Source organism: Muntiacus reevesi, chromosome 5 (assembly GCF_963930625.1).
Source record: "Muntiacus reevesi chromosome 5, mMunRee1.1, whole genome shotgun sequence".
Classification (NCBI taxonomy): Eukaryota; Metazoa; Chordata; class Mammalia; order Artiodactyla; family Cervidae; genus Muntiacus; species Muntiacus reevesi.
This window is the reverse complement of record NC_089253.1, coordinates 84,877,699-84,898,230: the sequence shown is the minus strand read 5'-3', so window position 1 is coordinate 84,898,230 and position 20,532 is coordinate 84,877,699. Positions and strand designations below refer to the sequence as shown.

The window sequence follows — 20,532 nt, the reverse complement described above, 5'->3', positions numbered from 1 at the left end:
TACTGGTTGTACCAATTTACATTCCCAACAATGGAGGAGGGTTCCTCTTTCTCCACACCCTCTCCAAATTGATTATTTGTAGACTATTTGATGATGGCCATTCTGACAGGTATGAGGTGTTACCTTATTGTAGTTTTCATTTGCATTTCTCTAATAGTGATATTAAGCATCATTTCATGTACTTTTTTGATTGGGTTACTTGTTTTCTTTGTATTGAATTGTATGAGCTGTTTGTATAGTTTGGAAATGAATCTCTTGTTGGTTGTATCATCTGCAAATGTTTTCTCCCATTATATAGGTTGCATTTTGTTCTGCTTATGGGTTCCTTTACTGTGCAAAAGCTTTTAAGTTTAATTAGGTCCCATTTGTGTATTTTTGTTTTTATTTCCATTTTTACATTATATACATTTTTATTTTTAGTGTATAGTATTATGCCATCTAGGAGATGGATCCAAAAAGATATTGTTGAGACTTACATAAAGAATGTTCTGCCTATGTTTTTCTCTAGTATTTTTATAGTATCTGGTCTTACATTTAAGTCTTTAATCCATTTTGAGTTTATTTTTTATATATGGTGTTAGAAATTTTCTAATATTATTATATTAGATATATATATATAATATATATGTATAAATGTTCTAATATATTATATATATTCGATTTTCTGAGCACAACTTGAAGAGATTGTCTTTTCTCCATTGTATATTATTTTCTTTGCTGTAGATTCATTGACCGTAGGTGTGTGGGATCATTTCTGGACTTTCTGTGTTGTTCCATTATCTATGTATCTGTTTCTGTTGCCAGTACCATACTATTTTGATTACTGTAGTTTTGTAATATAGTTTGAAGTAAAGACATGTGATTCCTTCAGGTCCATTCTTCTTTCTCCAGGTTGTTTTGGGTATTTGGGGGTCTTTTGTGTTTCCATATAAATTTAAAAATTTTTTGCTCTAGTTCTGAGAAAAATGCCATTGGTAATTTGATAGAGATTCCATTGGACGTGTACACTGTTTTGGGTAGTCTACTCATTTTTGTAAAAAGTGTATTTATTTATTTTTGGCTATATTAGGTCTTTGTTAGTGCATGTGGGGCTCTAATTGTGCTGAGCAGGGGCTATACTTCATTGCAGTGCATGGACTTCTTATTGTAGTGGTTTCTCTTGTGTGGAGCATGGGCTCTGAAGCATGGGTTCTAGAGTACAGGTTCAGAGAGTTATGGTGCATGGGCTTAGTTGCGCCACATGTGGGATCTTCCTGGACCAGGGATCATAACCATGTCCCCTTCATTGGCAGGTGTATTTTGAACCACTGGACCACCGAAGAAGTCTCAACCTAGTGTTTTAACAATACTGCTCCAATACAAGAATGTGGTATATCTTTCCTTCCCTTTGTGTCATCTTCAGTTTTAACACCAACATCTTAAAGTTTTTCTAGCATAGGTCTTTTGCCTCCCTATATTCGGTTCAGTTCAGTTCAGTAGCTCAGTCATATCCAACTCTTTGCGACTTCATGGAGAGCAGCATGCCAGTCTTCCCTGTCCATCGCCAATCCCGGAGCTTACTCAAACTCATGTCCATCGAGTCGGTGATGCCATTAAACCATCTCATCCTCTGTCATCCACTTCTCCTCCTGACTTCATCTTGCCCAGCATCAGGGTCTTTTCCAATGAGTCAGTACTTTGCATCCAGTGGCCAAAGTATTGGAGTTTCAGCTTCAACATCAGTCCTTCCAATGAACACCCAGGACTGATCTGCTTTAGGATGGACTGGTTGGATCTCCTTGCAGTCCAAGGGACTCTCAGGAGTCTTCTCCAATACCACAGTTCAAAAGCATCAATTCTTCGGCACTCAGCTTTCTTTATAGTCCAACTCTCACATCCATGTATGACTATTGGAAAAACCATAGCTTTGACTAAACAGATTTTGTTAGCAAAGTAATGTCTTTGCTTTCTAATATGCTGTCTAGGTTGATCATAACTTTACTTCCAAGGAGCAAGCATCTTTTAATTTCATGCCTGCAGTCACCATCTACAGTGATTTTGGAGCCCAAAAAATAAAGTCTCTGATGCTTTCCATTTTGTCCCCATCTATTTGCCATGAAGTGATGGGAACAGATGCCATGATCTTAGTTTTCTGAATGTTGAGTTTTAGGCCAACTTTTACACTCTCCTCTTTCACTTTCATTAATAGGCTCTTTTGTTCTCTCTCCTTCGCTTTCTGCCATAAGGGTGGTGTCATCTGCATATCTGAGGTTATTGATATTTTGCTCAGCAATCTTATTCCAACTTGTGCTTCATCCAGCCCGGCAATTTGGATGATGTACTCTGCATATAAGTTAAATAAGCAAGGTGAAAATATACAGCCTTGACGTACTCCTTTCCCAACTTGGAACCAGTCTGTTGTTCCATGTCTAGTTCTAACTGTTGCTTCTTGACCTACATACAGATTTCTCAAGAGGCAGGTCAGGTGGTCTGGTATTCCTATCTCTTGAAGAATTTTCCACAGTTTGTTGTGATCCACACAGTCAAAGGCTTTGGTGTAGTCAATAAAGCAGAAGTAGATGTTTTCCTGGAACTCTCTTTTTTTTTTTGATGATCGAATGAATGTTGGCAATTTGATCTCTGGTTCCTCTGCCTTTTCTAAATTCAGATTGAAGTTCACTGAATCCATCTGGAAGTTCACTGTTCACGTGTTACTGAAGCCTGGCTTGGAGAATTTTGAGCGTTACTTTGCTAGCATGCAAGTTGAGTGCAATTGTATGGTAGTTTGATCATTCTTTGGAATTGTCTTTTTTTGGGACTGGAAGGAGAACTGAGCTTTTCCAGTCCTGTGGCCACTGCTGAGTTTTCCAAATTTCCTGGCATATTGAGTGCAGCACTTTCACAGCATCATATTTTAGGATTTGAAATAGCTTAAGTGGAATTCCATCACCTCCACTTGCTTTGTTTGTAGTGATGCTTCCTAAGGCCTGCTTGACTTCTCATTCCAGGATATCTGGCTGTAGGTGAGTGATCACATCTTCTTGGTTATCAGGGTCGTGAAGATCTCTTTTGTACAGTTCTTCTGTGTATTTTTGCCCCCTCTTCTTAATATCTTCTGCATCTGTTAGGTCCATACCATTTCTGTCCTTTATTGAGCCCATCTCTGCATGGAATGTTCCCTTGGTATCTCTAATTTTCTTGCAGAGATCTCTAGTCTTTCCCATTCTGTTGTTTTTCTCTATTTCTTTGCACTGATCACTGAGGAAGGCTTTCTTATCTCTCCTTGCTATTCTTTGGAACTCTGCATTCAAAGAGGTATATCTTTCCTTTTCTCCTTTGCCTTTTGCTTCTCTTCTTTTCACAGCTATTTGTAAGACTTCTTCAGACAACCATTTTGCCTTTTTACATTTCTTTTTCTTGGGGATGGTCTTGGTCACTGCCTCCTGTACAATGCCATGAACGTCTGTCCATAGTTCTTCTGGCACTCTGTCTATCAGATGCAATTCCTTGAATCTATTTCTCACTTCCACTGTATAATCGTTAGGGATTTCATTTAGATCATACCTGAATGGTCTAGTGGTTTTCCCTACTTTCTTCAATTTAAGTCTGAATTTGGCAATAAGGAGTTCATGATCTGAGCCACAGTCAGCTCTTGGTCTTGTTTTTGGTGACTGTATAGAGCTTCCCCATCTTTGGCTGCAAAGAATATAATCAATCTGATTTTGGTGTTGACCATCTGGTAATGTCCATGTGTAGAGTCTTCTCTTGTGTTTTTGGAAGAGGGCGTTTGCTATGACCAGTGTGTTCTCTTGACAGAACTGTTAGCCTTTGCCCTGCTTTGTTTTGTACTCCAAGGCCAAATTTGCCTGTTATTCCAGGTATCTCTTGACTTCCTACTTTTGAATTCCAGTCCCCTACAATGTAAAGGACATCTTTTTTTTGGGTGTTAGTCCTAGAAGGTCTTGTAGGTCTTCAGCTTCTTCAGCATTACTGGTCAGGGCATACATAGACTTGGATTACCGTGATATTGAATGGTTTCCCTGGAAACAAACAGAGATCATTGTTGTTTTTGAGATTGTATCCAAGTAATGCATTTTGGATCTTTTGTTTACTGTCATAGCGATTCCATTTCTTCTAAGGGATTCTTGCCCACAGTAGTAGATATAATGGTCATCTGAGTTAAATTCACACATTCCAGTTCATTTTAGTTCACTGATTCCTAAAACGTTGATGTTCACTCTTGCCATCTCCTGTTTGACCACTACCAATTTGCCTTGATTCATGGACCTAACATTCCAGGTTCCTATACAAGATTGCTCTTTATAGCATCGGGCTTTGCTTCCAACACCAGTCACATCCACAACTGGATGTTGTCTTTGCTTTGACTCCGTCTCTTTATTCTTTCTGGATTTACTTCTCCACTGATCTCCCCTAGCATATTGGGCCCCTACCGACTTGTGGAGCTCTTCTTTCAATGTCCTGTCTTTTGCCTTCTAATGCTGTTCATGGGGTTCCCAAGGCAAGAATACTGAAGTGGTTTGCCATTGCCTTCTCCGGTGGACCATTAAGTTTATTTTATTCTTTTTGATGTGACGGTAAATGTGATTGTTTCCTTAATTTCTCTTTCTAATCTTTCATGGTTAGTTTCTAGAAATACAACATATTTCTGCATATTAATTTTTCATCCTGCAACTTTACTGAATTCATTGATGAGTTTTAGTAGTTTTCTGGTAGCATCTTAAGGATTTTCGATGTGTAGTATCACATCATCTGCAAACACTAGTAGTTTTACTTCTTCCTTTCCAATTGGATTCCCTTTATTTGTTTTTCTTCTCTGATTACTGTGAATAGGACTTCCAAAACTATGTTTAATGAAAGCGGTGTTTAACTGTCTTGTTACTGCTCTTAGAGGAAATGCCTTCAACTTTTCACCATTGAGTATTATGTTAGATGTGGGTTTGTCATATATGGTCTTTATTATGTTGAGGTATGTTCCCTCTGTGCCCACTCTCTGAAGAGTTTTTATCATAAATGGATGTTGAATTTTATCAAAAGATTTTTCTGCATCTGTTGTAATGATGATATGGATTTGTTCTTCAATTTTTAATGTGTTACATCACACTATGATTGATTTGCAGATTTTGTAAAATCCTTGCATCTGTGGGATAAATCCCACTTGACCATGGTATATGATCCTTTTAGTGCATTTTTGGATTTGATTTGCTAACATTTTGTTGAGGATCTTTACGTCTATGATCATCAGTGATATTGGTGTGTAATGTTCTTTTTTGTGGTATTTTTGTCTGGTTTTGGTATTAGGGTGATGATGGCATCATAGAATTAGTTCTGAAGTATTCCTTCTTCTGCAATTTTTGGGAACAGTTTTAGTAGTATAGATGTTTAGTGTAGACGTTAATAGTATAGATGTTTAGTATAGTATAGATGTTTTCTCTAAATATTTGGTAGAATTTGCCTGTGAAGCCCCCCATTCTGGAACTTTTGCTTGTTGGGAGTTTTTAAATCACAGTTTAAATTTCAGAACTTGCTATTAGCCTGTTCAAATTTTCTATTTCTTCCTGGTTCAGTCTTGGGGAACTCTACCTTTCTGAGAGTTTGTCCATTTCTTCTATATTGTCCATTTTTGGGGTGTATAGTTGCTTCTAGTAGTAGTATGATCCTTTACATTTCTGTTTTGTCCATTGTAACTTTCATTTCTAGTTTTATTGATTTGGGTCCTCTCCCCCCCTCCCCCTTTTTTTTCCCTTTATGAGCCTGGCTAAAGGTTTATCACTTTTTGAAATATTTTCAATGAACCATCTTTTATTTTGATTGGTCTTTTCTTTCCTTGGTCTATATTTCATTTATTTCTGCTCTGATCTTTATGAGTTCTTTTCTCCTACTAACTCTGATTTTTTTTTATTGTTATTATTTCTCTAGTTGCTTAGGTGTAAGTTAGGCTGTTTATCTGGAATTTTTCTTGTTTTTTGATAAGCTTGTATCACTTTAACTTAGCTCTTAGAACTGCTTTTGCTGCATCCCATAGGTTTTAGATCATTGTTTTAATTTTCATTTGTTTCTAGGTATTTATTTCCTCTTTGATTTCCTTAGTGATCCATTGGTTGCTTAGTAGCATATTGTCTAGCTTCCATGTGTTTGTGCTTTTTAGTTTTTTCCTTATAGTTGATTTCTAGTTGCATAGTGTTGTAGTTGGAAAAGATGTTTGATGTGATTTCAATTTTATGAATTTAATGAGGCTTGCTTTGTGGCCCAGATCTATCCTGGAGACTGTTCCATGTGCTCTTGAAAAGAATGTGTATTCTGCTGCTTTCAGATGGAATGCTCCATCTAAATATCAATTCAGTCTATCTAGTCTAATGTGTCACCTGTATTTCTTTATTGATTTTTTTGTCTGGATGATCTGTCCATTGATGTAAGTGGGATGTTAAATTTTCCCACTATGATTGTGTTACTATTATTTTCTCCTTTTGTGTTTGATGATGTTTGTCTGATATATTGAGGTGCTCTTATGATGGGGGACATAGAAATTTACAACTGTTATTTCTATTCCTTGGATTGATCCCTTAATCATTATGTAGTGTCCTTTTTTGTCTCAGATAACAGGCTTTATATTAAAGTATTTTGTCTGATAAGTATTGTTTCTTCAGCTCTCTTTTGATTTCTATTTGCATGGAATATCTTTTTCTATCACCTCACTTTTGTCTGTATATGTATGTAGATCTTAAGTAGGTCTTTTGTAGGCTGCATATATATGGGTCCTACTTTTGTATCCATTCAGCCAATCTATGTCTTTTGGTTGGAGCATTTATTCCATTTATATTTAAGGTAATTATCAATATGTGGGTTCTTATGGCCATTTTGTTAATAGTTTTGGATTTGTTTTTTGTAGATATTTTCCTCCCTTTCTTCTTTTGTGATTTAATGACTCTCTTTAGTGTTGTGTTGGATACCTTTTTTGTGTGTATAACCATTACAAATTTTTGATTTGTGGTTACCATGTTATTTGGGAAAGTAGTCTATATATATGTGCATGATTATTTTAAGTTTCTCATCTCTTAATTTCAAATGCATTTTTAATATCCTGCATTTGTACTCTTCTTCTCTCATGATTACTGATTTTGATGTCATATTTGTCTGTGGATAATTTCCTACATTTACTGTTGTTTGCCTTTACTGGTGAGCTACCACTTTCATAATTTTTTTTGTTTCTACTTGTAGTCTCTTATATTCCATTTTGAGAAGTTTCTTTAGCATTTACTGTAAAGCTGGTTTGGTGGTGCTGAATTCTCATAGCTTTTGCTTCTATGTAATTTCAGTTCAGTTCAGTCGCTCAGTCGTGTCTGACTCTTTGCAACCCCATGAATTGCAGCACGCCAGGCCTCCCTGTCCATCACAAACTCCCGGAGTTTACTCAAACTCATGCCCATCGAGTAGGTGGTGCCATCCAGCCATCTCATCCTCTGTTGTCCCCTTCTCCTCCTGCCCCCAACCCCTCCCAGCATCAGGGTCTTTTCCAATGAGTGAATTCTTCGCATGAGGTGGTCAAAGTATTGGAGTTTCAGCTTCAGCATCAGTCCTTCCAGTGAACACCCAGGACTGATCTCCTTCAGAATGGACTGGTTGGATCTCCTTGCAGTCCAAAGGACTCTCAAGAGTCTTCTCCAACAACACAGTTCAAAAGCATCAATTTTTCGGCACTCAGCTTTCTTCACAGTCCAACTCACACATCCATACATGACCACTGGAAAAACCATAGCCTTGACCAGACGGACCTTTGTTGGCAAAGTAATATCTCTGATTTTTAATATGCTCTCTATGTTGGTCATAACTTTCCTTCCAAGGAGTAAGCATCTTTTAATTTCATGGCTGTAGTCACCATCTGCAGTGATTTTGGAGCCCCCCCAAAAATAAAGTCTGACCCTGTTTCCATTGTCTCCCCATCTATTTCCCATGAGGTAATGGGACCAGATGCCATGACCTTTGTTTTCTGAATGTTGAGCTTTAAGCCAACTTTTTCACTCTCCTCTTTCGCTTTCATCAAGAGGCTTTTTAGTGCCTCTTCACTTTCTGCCATAAGGGTGGTATCATTTGCATATCTGAGGTTATTGATATTTCCCCTGGCAATCTTGATTCCAGCTTGTGCTTCTTCCAGTCCAGCGTTTCTCATGATGTACTCTGCATATAAGTTAAATAAGCAGTGTGACAATATACAGCCTTGATGTACTCCTTTTCCTATTTGGAACCAGTCTGTTGTTCCATGTCCAGTTCTAACTGTTGCTTCCTGACCTGCATACAGGTTTCTCAAGAGGCAGGTCAGGTGGTCTGGTATTCCCATCTCTGTCAGAATTTTCCACAGTTTATTGTGATCCACATAGTCGAAGGCTTTGGCGTAGTCAATAAAGCAGAAATAGATGTTTTTCTGGAACTCTCTTGCTTTTTCGATGATCCAGCGGATATTGGCAATTTGATCTCTGGTTCCTCTGCCTTTTCTAAAACCAGCTTGAACATCTGGAAGTTCTCAGTTCATGTATTGCTGAAGCCTGGCTTGGAGAATTTTGAGCATTACTTTACTAGAGTGTGAGATGAGTGCAATTGTGTGGTAGTTTGAGCATTCTTTGGCATTGCCTTTCTTAGGGATTGGAATGAAAATGGATTGTATATAAAGCTTTTGATTCATCTATCAAATCTGAATGAGATCATTTCTCTTTTATCACTTTAAATATATTATGCCACTCCCTCTTGGTCTGCAGTTTCTGCTAACAAATCAATTGATCACTATTTGGGAATTTCTTTGTTATGTTATTCGTTGCTTTTTCTGTGTTGCTTTTAATGTTTTCTCTGTTTTTAATTTTTTGTCAATTTGATTACAATGTGTCTCTGTGTGTTCTTGCTTGGGTTAGTCCGGTATGGGATTCTCTGTGCTTCTTGAATTTAGGTGATTGTTTCCTTTCCTGTGTCAGGGGCATTTTCAGCTGTTATCTCTTCAAATCAAATATTTTCTCAACTTCTTTCTCTCCCTATTCTACTCCTGGGACATCTATAATGTGAATGTTGATGTATTTGACCCAGTTGTCTCTTAAATTGTCCTCACTCCTTTTCATTCTATTTTCTTTATTCTGCTCTGCAGCGTAATTTCCAATACTCTGTCTTCCAACTCACTGATTCATTCTTCTGCCTCACATATTCTGCCATTAATTCCTTTGAGTGTATTTTTCATTTCACTTATTGTATTCTTGAAACCCAAGTTGTATACACACACACACATGTGCACATGAAGTGAAGTGAAAGTCACTCAGTTGTGTCTGACTCTTTGTAACCCCATGGACTGTGTCCCACCAGGCTCCTTTGTCCATGAAATTATCCAGGCAAGAATACTGGAGTGGGCAACCTTTCCTTTTTCCAGGGGATCTTCCTAACCTAGGAATTGAACTCTGGTCTCCCACATTGCAGGTGGATTATTTACCGTTTGAGCCAGCAGGGAAGCCCAAAGAAAGCAGAGCACTGAAGAATTGATGCTTTTGAACTGTGTTGTTGGAGAAGACTATTGAGAGTCCCCTGGACTGCCAGGAGATCAAACCAGTCAATCCTAAAGGAAATCAGTCCTGAATATTCATTGGAAGGACTAATGCTGAAACTGGAGCTCCAATAGTTTGGCCACCTGATGTGAAGAACTGACTCATTAGAAAAGATCCTGATGCTGTGCAAGATTGAAGGCAGGAGCAGAAGGGGATGACAGAGGATGAGATGGTTGGATGGCATCACTGACTTGATGGACATGAGTTTGAACATACACTGGGAGTTGGTCATGGACAGGGAAGCCTGGCATGCTGCAATCCATGGGGTTGCAAAGAGCCTGACACAACTGAGTGACTGAACTGAACTAAACTGAGTGTATTCTTGATAAAAACTTCTTGTAACTTCTTGTTCTGTGAATCCATTCTTTTCCCAAGTTCTTGAATCATCTTTATGTTCATTACTCTGAACTCCTTTCTTGGATAGATTGCCTTTTTCCACTTCATTTCACTTAGTTGTCCTTCTGAAGTTTTATCTTGTTCCTTTGTCTGGAGCATTTCTTTGCCATCTATTTCTTGGTCTTTTGTCTAAATTTCTATTTGTATTTTTATGCATGTAGCAGGTTAGTTATGTTTCTTAACCTTGGAGAAGTGGCCCTCTGTAGGGGATGTCCTATGTATCACAGCAGTACATTTTCCTCTTATTACCCAATGGCCAGGAACTAACTGTTTCTGGGTAGTTTCTGACCTGTGTTTGCACATTCAGTTCTGCAGGCTGTGGAATTATGATTTTCTTACTCTAGTGTCTGCCCCCTGGTGGGGGAGGCTGGATTAGAGGCTTGTACTGGCTTCCTGGAGGGAGGAGTAGGTGCCTGCCCTCTGGTGGGTTGAAATGGGTCATGGTTCTCTTGTGGACAGGGACATGTCAAGGGACTTATCTATTGGTGGCTGTGGGCTCAGGAAGTCTTTAGGCAGCCTGTCTGCTGATGGGTGTGGCTGTGTTCCCACTCTGTTGTCTGACCTGAAAGGACCCAGCACTGAAGCCTACAGGCTGTTGCTTGGGGCCAGGTCTTGGTGCCAGAGACCCAAACAAGATATTTCACTCATGTAGATGAACACTCCCCAGTATGTCCACCACCACCTTTTATGACCCCAGAGAGAGCCAAAGCTTCTTCTTGCCTTCTTGGGAAACCCTCCCAGACCAGCAGGTAGTTCTGGTCCAGGCTTCTATGAAATAAGTGCTTTTATCCTGGATCCTGTTACACACAAAAAGTTGTGTGTGCCTTCCAAGAGAGATGTCTCTGTTTCTCTTAGTCTTGCAGACTTCCTGCAGTCGAGTCTTACTGATCTTCAAAGCCAACTACTCTGAAAACTCCTTCTAATGCTGGTCCCGTAAGCTGGGGAGCCTGGCATAAGACTCAGAGCTCTCACTTCTGGGAGAACTTCTGTGACATTATTATTTTCTGGTTTGTGGGTTACCTACCTGAGTGGTATGGGATTTGATTATATCAGTACTGTGCCACTCCTACTGTTTCATTGTGGTTTCTTTGTGTCTTTGATGTAGAGTATCTTTTTTGGTAGGTTCCAGTCCTTTTTGCCAATGGTTGTTCAGCAGCTAGTTGTGATTTTGGTGCATTTGTGAGAAGAGGCAAACCCAGGTCCCTCTACTCCACCATCTTGTCTCCAACCCCTGTTCACTTTTAAATGAGAGTTTTAGCTAGACCTGGAATTATTCTCAAACCAAGGGTTGTATATTCAACATCAAGCTTAATCTACCCAGAGCACCTCACTTCTTATTTCACTAATGCTTCTCAGAGGTTATAAGCTGAAAAGTTGGTTGATAAAAATTTATATTCCATTGAAGTTTCCTTGTGTACAATTGAATTATCTGTGTATAACCCTTTACTCTGGGACTTCCCTGGCAGCTCAACAGTGAAGAATCCACCTGCAATGCAGGAGTCTCAGGAGACACAGGTTTGATCCTGGGATTGGGAAGATCCCCTGGAGGAGGGCATGGCAACCCACTCCAGTATAATTGCTTGGAGAATCCTATGGACAGAGGAGCCCACCAGGCTACAATCCATAGGATTGTGGAGTTGGAATTGAATGAAGCAGCTTAGCATACATTCAACCCTTTACTCTAAACAAGTGTTTACTGTAAAATATTCATCCTACAAAAGTGAACATGAGATGGAAGACATAAACCATTGTTCTTCTCCACAGATTTCTTAACTATTAGGTTTGGAGCTTTTTCTTCTCATCCTCTCCCTACTACTATAAATTCAGCATGCCCCTAAAACAAGCCAGCCGTGTTACTGTATGTTCGATTGTAGAAAAGATGATTTTCTTCAGTCCTCAAGGAAGGATATGCTGGATTAGATTTATTTAGAAATTGTAAGCCCACAAACTATATTTGAAATTTAGGAGATTTTCAGGAAATTTTTAATGCGATTTTCCCTTATAACTGACTTTAGAACCTAGCCCTGTTCAAGGCAAGAATCCACTGTATTCACTAGTTCAATTGTTTGTGGGAGCTGGGGAAATACGTTGCTAAACCCCAGTTTGTTCATTTTTTCTCCCTAGTTAATGGTTTTTATAGAACAGGCTGGTTTTACACTTCTAGTTTTCTATTTGACTTCTCTTCCTCTCTATGACCTGATATGGCTTTACCTAGATTCCTTTCCTCACTGCATGAGAGGAGAACTTTATTGTTAAGGAAATGATTGTTGTCCTCAAGCTTTCCCTTTTGCTCTGCTTGCCTTTTGGAATGTTCCTGACTATATTGGCATGGGAGTTTGTAAGAAGCATTACTTCCTTTTTCGTGCCCTCTGAATTTGTGTGCAAGCACTCAGTTTATCTATGATCACGTAACACTGCTATGTCAAGAGCGGGAACTGGGAGTTTAGCCCTTAAGTCTCCATCAGAGCTGGTTTAATGGGCATATGACCTATGCATTTGCATAAAGCCCCACATGCTGAAGGTCTTTCAGTTTGTTTAAACTTCTGCTGTCACTAATATTGAATTTTTAATAAGTTTTTCCTTTAGTTTGTATTTTTTAATGAAGTCCCAAAGGACAATGGAGCCTGTGTGTACATGGAGGAGATAAGTACAGTATGTGAGTCAGTGAAAGTCGCTCAGTCGTGTCCGACTCTGCAACCCCATGGACTATACAGTCCATGGAATTCTCCAACCCAGAATACTGAAGTGGGTAGCCGTTGCCTTCTCCAGGGAATCTTCCCAACCCAGGGATCGAACCCAGGTCTCCTGCATTGCAGGTGGATTCTTTACCAGCTGAGCCACCAGATAGGCCTGAGAATGTGAGTCAGTAGCCCCTTTCAGAGGTAGCATTCACAATGCCCTGAGTCCATAGAATTCCAGTGACTACATTAATGTGTAGGGCTTCAGGGGGAAATCAAAACAGGTATAAGATAAGCATTTATTGCTGCTTCAATCAATTAGGCTGAAAATGACAACACAGAAGAAAGAAAAAGATGTGGCAATCCATAAATTGTTTTCATTCCAATCTTTCCTTATTTATGAGTAAGATGGTGATAGAGTGTTAAAGAATGTGTGAATGACAAGAAGTTGAATAAAGACAAGTTAGTTTCGTGTAGTGTTTATAACTCTTGGTAAGAATAAAATGCATATGCATGCATAAGCTATGAAATAGGAATTGCAGTATTTGTTAAGTTGTGTGGTCTTATATTTGCATTTATAACTGGCATTGCACAATATAAAGGTGGACTGCAGAATTCATGCTAAAATTTAAAAATTTTAGTTTGTTTTTTTTTAAATTAGAAAATAACACCATGATAAATTGAGGAGGGGGAGCTTCATATGTTTGTACATTTAATACTACTTTTTTCTATGTTTTGAATAAGAAGTCCTACATTTTAGTTTGCACTGGGACCCACAAATATGTGGCCAGCCCTACAGCAAACTGAAGGCTCTTAAAACTTTCCTTAATGGTTACACAGGGTATTTCAATTATAGTTGTACTATTTTATTGTTGTTAATGTATTTCTTTAAAATTCGAAGCAAGTATAGCAAAATGTTACAATTTGGTATGATTGGTGGTTGGATGTTCATTACACTAGTTTTGAAACATTTCTGTATGCTTGAACTATTTCACACAAAAACCTTCATTTGATTGAAGTGACATAATGAACAACGGCAAGAAATATATATGAAAAGAAGTAGACATATAACAAAGGCAGAAAAAGCCCATTAGAGAATGTACTCTGCACTCTTCCACTCATTGTGAAATATCTTACCATGGTGACCTTATGGGCATTACATTCCAGAGTCAATTTCAGTATGGTTGCTGCCTCAGATGCAGTTGTTTGATCAGGTACAGAGAGTTTCATTAGGAGACTCCACACAAAGTCAGTCAGCAAGGGTGGCAATAAGGTTTTTCCTACACTCTGAAACCAAAAAGAAGAGTCATGATCTCAGACCTTACTTATATCAACAAATAAAGACAGCTACATGATTTTTGTGGGTCTTACGTAACTTTGCTGTTGTCAGCCTCTTCCTCCATTAAACATATTAAAAATTACACTTTACATTGTGTTAGTATTAAGATGACTGTCATTCAAACTTAATCATATTTATTTTTCATCTTATTTTTAAAGCAATTAAAACATTTTCATCTGAATAAGTCAGCTCTGGGGCAAGCCAGGGAGAAGTGGGAAACAATGGCATTAAAATTTAGAGCAATTATAAAATATTGATTTAACCCCATTTCAGCTATTCAAATACTAAGAACTATTGTGAAGTTCTTCAGCTTTGGAAATACTCTTGTTCAGATCCCAAACAAGCATGATTTGTAGAAGATGAAGGAAAGGATAGGATAATAAAGGAAGGTTCATTGAAGGGTGTGGATTTTTTTCTTTTTCAGAGAAGCATCAAGAAGTGGGAAGAGAAAAAAGGGCACATGTGTCTATGATTGAGGCAAACAACTGCAATTCAAACAATCTCTTTTTAAAGTGGGAGGAACATCCATGGACCATAAAATGCGAACAGAATCACAGTACTATGGATCTCTCAGTTAAGAAAGATGAATGAACCACATTTTCTCCCTTTCTAAATGTATATGTATATATACAAAACTTCTTGTGTGTGTGTGTGTGTGTGTGTGTGTGTATGCAATTCTCTGAAATACAGAAATATTCATTATTGCCAATACCAGCTTTTCGGCATCCCCGTTAAAGGAATGGAGCATACATCTTTCTGGTCAGTAGGGAAGGACTGAGGTTTAATTGAAAATTGATGACCACCAGGCTCCCTCCTACTGAGCAGACAGGTGAGGTATAGTATTTTTGGAAAGCTATGAAAGATAAAGGATGGTCACTAAGGCTTAGTGAGGTGAACAGAATATCATAGTTGGCTATACTTTGAGAAATCAGATTTGATTATACAAGATGTTGAGTTAAAAAAAAATCATTGAAGAGGGGATATTCTTTTCGGATATTCTGTTCGGATATTCAACAAAATAGCTTAGTGTCTATTAAGAGTTGTGGAAGGAGAAATTCCTAGTGAAACTTAGAGATAGTGTTAGAAATTTCTGTCACGTGAAGGTAGAATGGAGAAAAACAAACCTGACTCCATATTGGATCTATTCCTTTAACTCTAGCCTCTGTGCTCCATAACCTGTGATTAGAAATGCTGGCTTTGCACTTTTGCCTCAATTAGTAAAAGAGTGTTGCCTATAGCCTGAGATATACATACTAGCCCTTTCTCAATGTTCTGCCTCCCAGGCTTGACATTTAAAATATAACACATTTCCATTCATATAGAGGTTAAATGTTGAAGAAAAGAAAATAACAGTTGTCTTTCTGAAGGTTTATAGGAGCATTGTGACCAGACCGACCTGGACAGCTGAAGGAACAAAGGATTCCAGTACCAATAAGTTTCCAACAACCAGCCACACCTCCTCCATTTTTAATATAAAAGAAGCTTAAATTCTAAGTCCAGTAAGATGGTTCTTTTGGATACTAGTCCACCATCTTCTTGGGTTTTCTGGTTTTCCAAATATGTTGCTATTTCGTATCCCAACACCTTGTCTGTTGATTTATTGGCCTACTGTGTGGTGAGTAGTATGAACTTGGACTCAGTAACAAAGGTATAGATATGACAGTAGAGAACATCAAATGGTAGACTCCCTTATAAAATGTGATCTAGCTCTCTTAGCTGAAAACCTTGATGCATATCCTCCTATTTGCATCCTCTGGACTTTGTTGTTGTAAATGGTCCTGTTGGTTTCCTTACTACAACCTTAGATTCCCTCATGCACCTGTCCCAATCTACTTCTGAAAGTCCCTACCTCTGGATTTTTTAGCTAATGCTCTTGCACACAGCGCTGTCCTAGGCCTGTTTTGATCTCACAGTTGGGAACTGAGTGATAGAGGTCATGAACACAAGGACCCAGGGCACCCTTCCCAAATCCTGCATTTCTCAGTCTTATGGACATTAAAGTCAGATGAGAGGACACTAAGCTGGAAGTAGAGATAGTAAGCTTCATAAGCCACTTGAAAGAGACAGACCCTGAGGAGGCTGCCAGTGCTAGGCTCACTAGCTAATCGTGGGTCTCAGGATTTCAATTCTAGGGCTCTGGAGTTAAGAATAGAAGAATATAGAAGGACTTTCTAGTAAACCTAGATGGATGCTTAGTTTCTTCATGTAAATAGAAAACTTTATAGTTAACCAGGCTTGTGACTTCTGAGAGGAGGTGGATTAAGAATAATGCTTGATTTTGGAAAGATGCATCATTATGCAGATGCATATTTAAGGATATCTATGCGGTCTTTTTTTATTGTATTATTTGAGATGTATTGCTTCCGTATCTCCACACCCTCCTACAATTCTATCTGCCTCAGTGTAGGAGGGCAAGGCATTGCTTTATGTATGTAGTTTCAGGAGAAAATCTAAGACCCTTCAATTCAAGAGATAAGCTAGTCTGAAGGGCCTCTCCAACTAGTTTTGCTGAACTGTTGATCCCTGTGTAGCTAGAAGAGCATCAGTTGGACAGCATGATTCAGGCACTTGTGCTGGGTGACCTCGCAAGCATATGAATAAGCATATATAAGTTTGAAGAAGGTGAAGGAGTATATAGATATGTAGAATCTCATGATTTTCCCTAAGGTTGGGTCAATGTAGAAATTACTTACTTAGTGCAAAGGTTTATCACTTAAAGTTAAGAAGTTTTTAAAATTTAATAGGTTTTTAAAATATATACCAAATTATTTTAATATTTGCTGAGTAAATTATAATAGCATTGAAAAACCTCTTAATTGCTGACTTCACTAATTTTTCTAGAAAACTGGAAGTTTCCCATCTTTAGTAACTTATTAGCTAAACCAAAAGAAGCATAACAATTAGGAAACACTTACCTCATTTTGCTTTCTGTAAGAATTATCTAGTAAATAATTTAAATTGCTATGTTCTGGAATAATAGGCATAATTTTTACTAACAGATGAAGATAAAGAAATCAAATACTCTATCATTTACTCTTTGCTTTACTGAATTTAATTTAAATAAAAGAGAAAAATCTATTAGTATAAATTTTGTTGAAATAAGTTGCCACTAAAAGTAATTTACACATGAAACAAAAGCTATAGGATAAAGTGGGGGCTAAGTTACCTGAGCAATTTTACTTTTGTCTTTTTGCAAATTCTTGGGTAGAAATTCTGTACCAGAGGAAGAAGGCTGGATACAATGATTTTCAGGCTTATCATACTTTTTATTTTTACTTTTTGCAGTACCCTCTGTTTTAAGGAAGAAAGTTTAAGATTTTCATTTGATCACTGGTACCTTCTATAACATTGCTATTTCTAGTTTCCTCTTCCTGCCCAATTCTGGGAATGTAAAGTTTTCTGAATGTTTAGCTCTCTGCTGAAAGTTTAGTCACATAATATATTAATATCATGACTACATTGGCCCAGAATTTATAAAGTGTCAAGAGAAGACTCTGTGGAGGAGATATATAATTTTAATAGGTTGACCAAGTATCAAGTACATTTTGGCCATCAAATGCATAGTTCAGTGCAATGGAAGAGCTACTGCTAAGTTGGAAAGTCTATTGGTAAAAGAGCAGATTTGGAGGCATTTTGCAAAAAACTGAGGGAGTGGTATAGCAACAAAGAGAAAAGCTCTCAAATAAGCTTCAGGTGCAGATGTCTTTAGTTCTAGAGAAGGTAGATTTTAACTGAATTTTTGTTTGCTAATAGCTTTATAGAGATATAATCAATATGCAACATATTTAAGTGTATAATTTGGTAAGTTCTTAAAGGGAAAGGCTACCCACTCCAATATTCTGGCCTAGAGAATTCTATGGACTATAGTTCATGGGGTTGCAAAGAGTCTGAGTGTATTTCAGAAAGGACATGACTGAGCGACTTCCACAAATGACTATATATATATATATATATATATATATATACACCCAAAAAAGAATTATTGCAATAAAAAAGATTTATTCCCTCCAGAAGTTTCCTCCTGTCCTTTCATAATTGCTCAAACCTGCCACTGGATACACACTGTAGCGCTTCCTGATTCAAAGATACACACAGATCTGCATTCTTTCATTTGTATTTTCTAATTTCATGTAAGTGGAGCGATTTAGTATGTGCTGCTCTTCTGTTGCTTGGCATCTTTTATTCAGCAAAATTATTTGCAATTCATTCACATTATTGTATTTGTCAATAGCTGATTGATTTCTCTGTGATGAATACTACCCCATTGTACGTATATACCATCATCCATGTATTCATATGCCTCCTGGTGGACATTTGGTTGTTTCCAGTTTTTGGCTATTAAAAATAAAGATCCTGTTAACATTCATGTACAAGTCTTTGAGTAGATATTTGCTTTCATTTCTTTTAGGAATGACTGAAGGAATGACTGAGGAATGACTGGATCATATGGTAGATGTGTGTTTGACTTTTTAGGATACTGCCAAATTATTTTCCAAAGTTGTATCATTTCACATTTCCTCTGGTGGCTTAGATGGTAAAGAATGTCTGGCCTGTAAGGCAGGAGACCCAGGTTCGAATCTTGGGTCAGGAAGATCCCCTGGAGACAGGAATGGCTACCCACTCCAGTATACTTGCCTAGAGAATTTCATGGACAGATGAGCCTGGCTTACAGTCTGTGGGATTGCAAAAAGTCAGACACAACTGAGCCACTAACACAGATGGACTGAATGACACTAAAGTAATTCAGGGATAATTTTTTCCTCCTGATGAGACAAAATCTGTTTGAGTAATCTGCTTTATTACTTGTGAATTATGAAGTTTTAAATTCTAACTTATAGGTGTGGGCACCATTCCCAGTCTTTTGAAATTCAGTGCTTTTACCTCTTTAACCATTTTGGGTATTACCCCCCTCACCCTACAAACCTCAGGTAGTTTGCTTAAATAGCTAAATAGTTAAATGGACTCTCTGCAGATCTCTGGAGCTCTCCTTTGTTCACTCCTTTCTGGTACTCTGCCATTTGAACTCTAGATATCTTGATCTTTCTGGATTCCCCATTCTGTCTCTTCAACTTGGGACCCTTGGGTTGCTCATTTCTGGGCTGCAGCCTAGAAACTTACTCTAGGCTGTAAACTCAATCAATTGTAGACTCTGCTTTATTTATTCATTTGTTCTCTTCTCTCAGGAATCATTGTCGTCATCTGATGTCTTTAAACAGTTTATTATGGGAGGGTAAATTTGTTCTCTGTTTAAGTACTTGGAAATAGTTTGATGCCATAAGGTTTTGCTCTCATGCTTTGTTAGGTAGACCAAAGCAGCATTTATTTACATCTTGGGCTAATATTTCCCCATCACTGAAGCAAGAATTCTATTTGATGTTCCATTAGAGACAAAAATAATGCCTCTTTTTAAGAGTCCCATTGGTAGTTTTTCTTCTCTTTCTTCCCTGCCTCCACCCAGCATTTCTGTCCCTGCCAGTAACACCCTGACACTAATCTAAGCATGAAAGTGTAAGTCACTCAGTCATGTCCAACTCTTTGTGACCTCATGGATTATAGCCCGCCAGGCTCCTCTGTCCATGGGATTTTCCAGGCAAGAATACTGGAGTGGGTTGCCATTTCCTTCTCCAGGTGATATTCCTGACCTAGGGATAAATATTGAAGAACCAACTATAACATTTTAAAAATAATTCTAAAAAAGATTTAAAAATACATTTTGATAAATGGAGCTATAGATCTTGGGGGCAGGATTTAGAAATCTACAGACGTAGAACCTCCTTGGAACCCGCAGTAGAATAATTAGGAACAGATTCTTCGTAACCCTTAGAAAAGATGAATCTTACCGCTCTGACACTTTGCAATGCAGAGGAGGTGATACATTCCCACAAATGCCTGTTGTGTGATTGAGGGATCAGAATGAGAACACAAAAGAGAAAGCTCTGCTGCCAGGACACCCAGACATGGAGCGTTAACACTTGCCTAGTGAGAACACAAAGTAGAAAAATGCATTTGCTAAGCATAGTCAGTGTTAAATGTTTGTGTCTGATCTGCACACACACATGCACACACATACACACACACTCAAACAGACTCTCACACACAGTCAGTCCCCTACATATGAACATACTCTGTTCTGAGAGTGTGTTCATAAGTCCAAAAAATTTACCTTAGGTACAATTGGCTATAGAGTACTATACTGTAATAGGTTTATAATAGTTTTCACACAAATGCATTAAAAAACACAAAAAATAAAACATTTAAAATCTTACAGAATAGTATTTTGAAAAGTACAATAGTACAGTGAAACAGCTGGTGTATTTGCATTTGCATCTTTGAATGTTCACAACCTGAAGATTTATATGTAGGGGGCTTACTATATCTGACTATGGTTATAGTTGAGTGTCAGAGTACACAAAATATGTATTAAAATCCTTGCTCTGTTACTGAGTCTCAATTTTCTTATCTATGAAATGCATATAACAAATGCTACCTTGTAGCATTATTGTGGGAACTAAGGGGGGGTAACATTTATGACAAAAAGGAAAGTTCC

General features: G+C 38.0%; 1 protein-coding gene across 1 annotated transcript in view; it reads right to left on the bottom strand.

Annotated features, from left to right (window-relative positions):
* The window catches only part of MROH9 (maestro heat like repeat family member 9), a 227,068-nt gene that overhangs the window by 37,271 nt on the left and 169,265 nt on the right, over positions 1-20,532 (bottom strand). The window contains exons 6-8 of the mRNA XM_065936410.1: positions 19,826-19,961; positions 17,152-17,276; positions 13,784-13,933 (exon numbers count right to left, since the gene is read on the bottom strand). Coding sequence (XP_065792482.1) covers positions 13,784-13,933; positions 17,152-17,276; positions 19,826-19,961 — 411 coding nt within the window. The remainder of the gene's footprint in view (positions 1-13,783; positions 13,934-17,151; positions 17,277-19,825; positions 19,962-20,532) is intronic.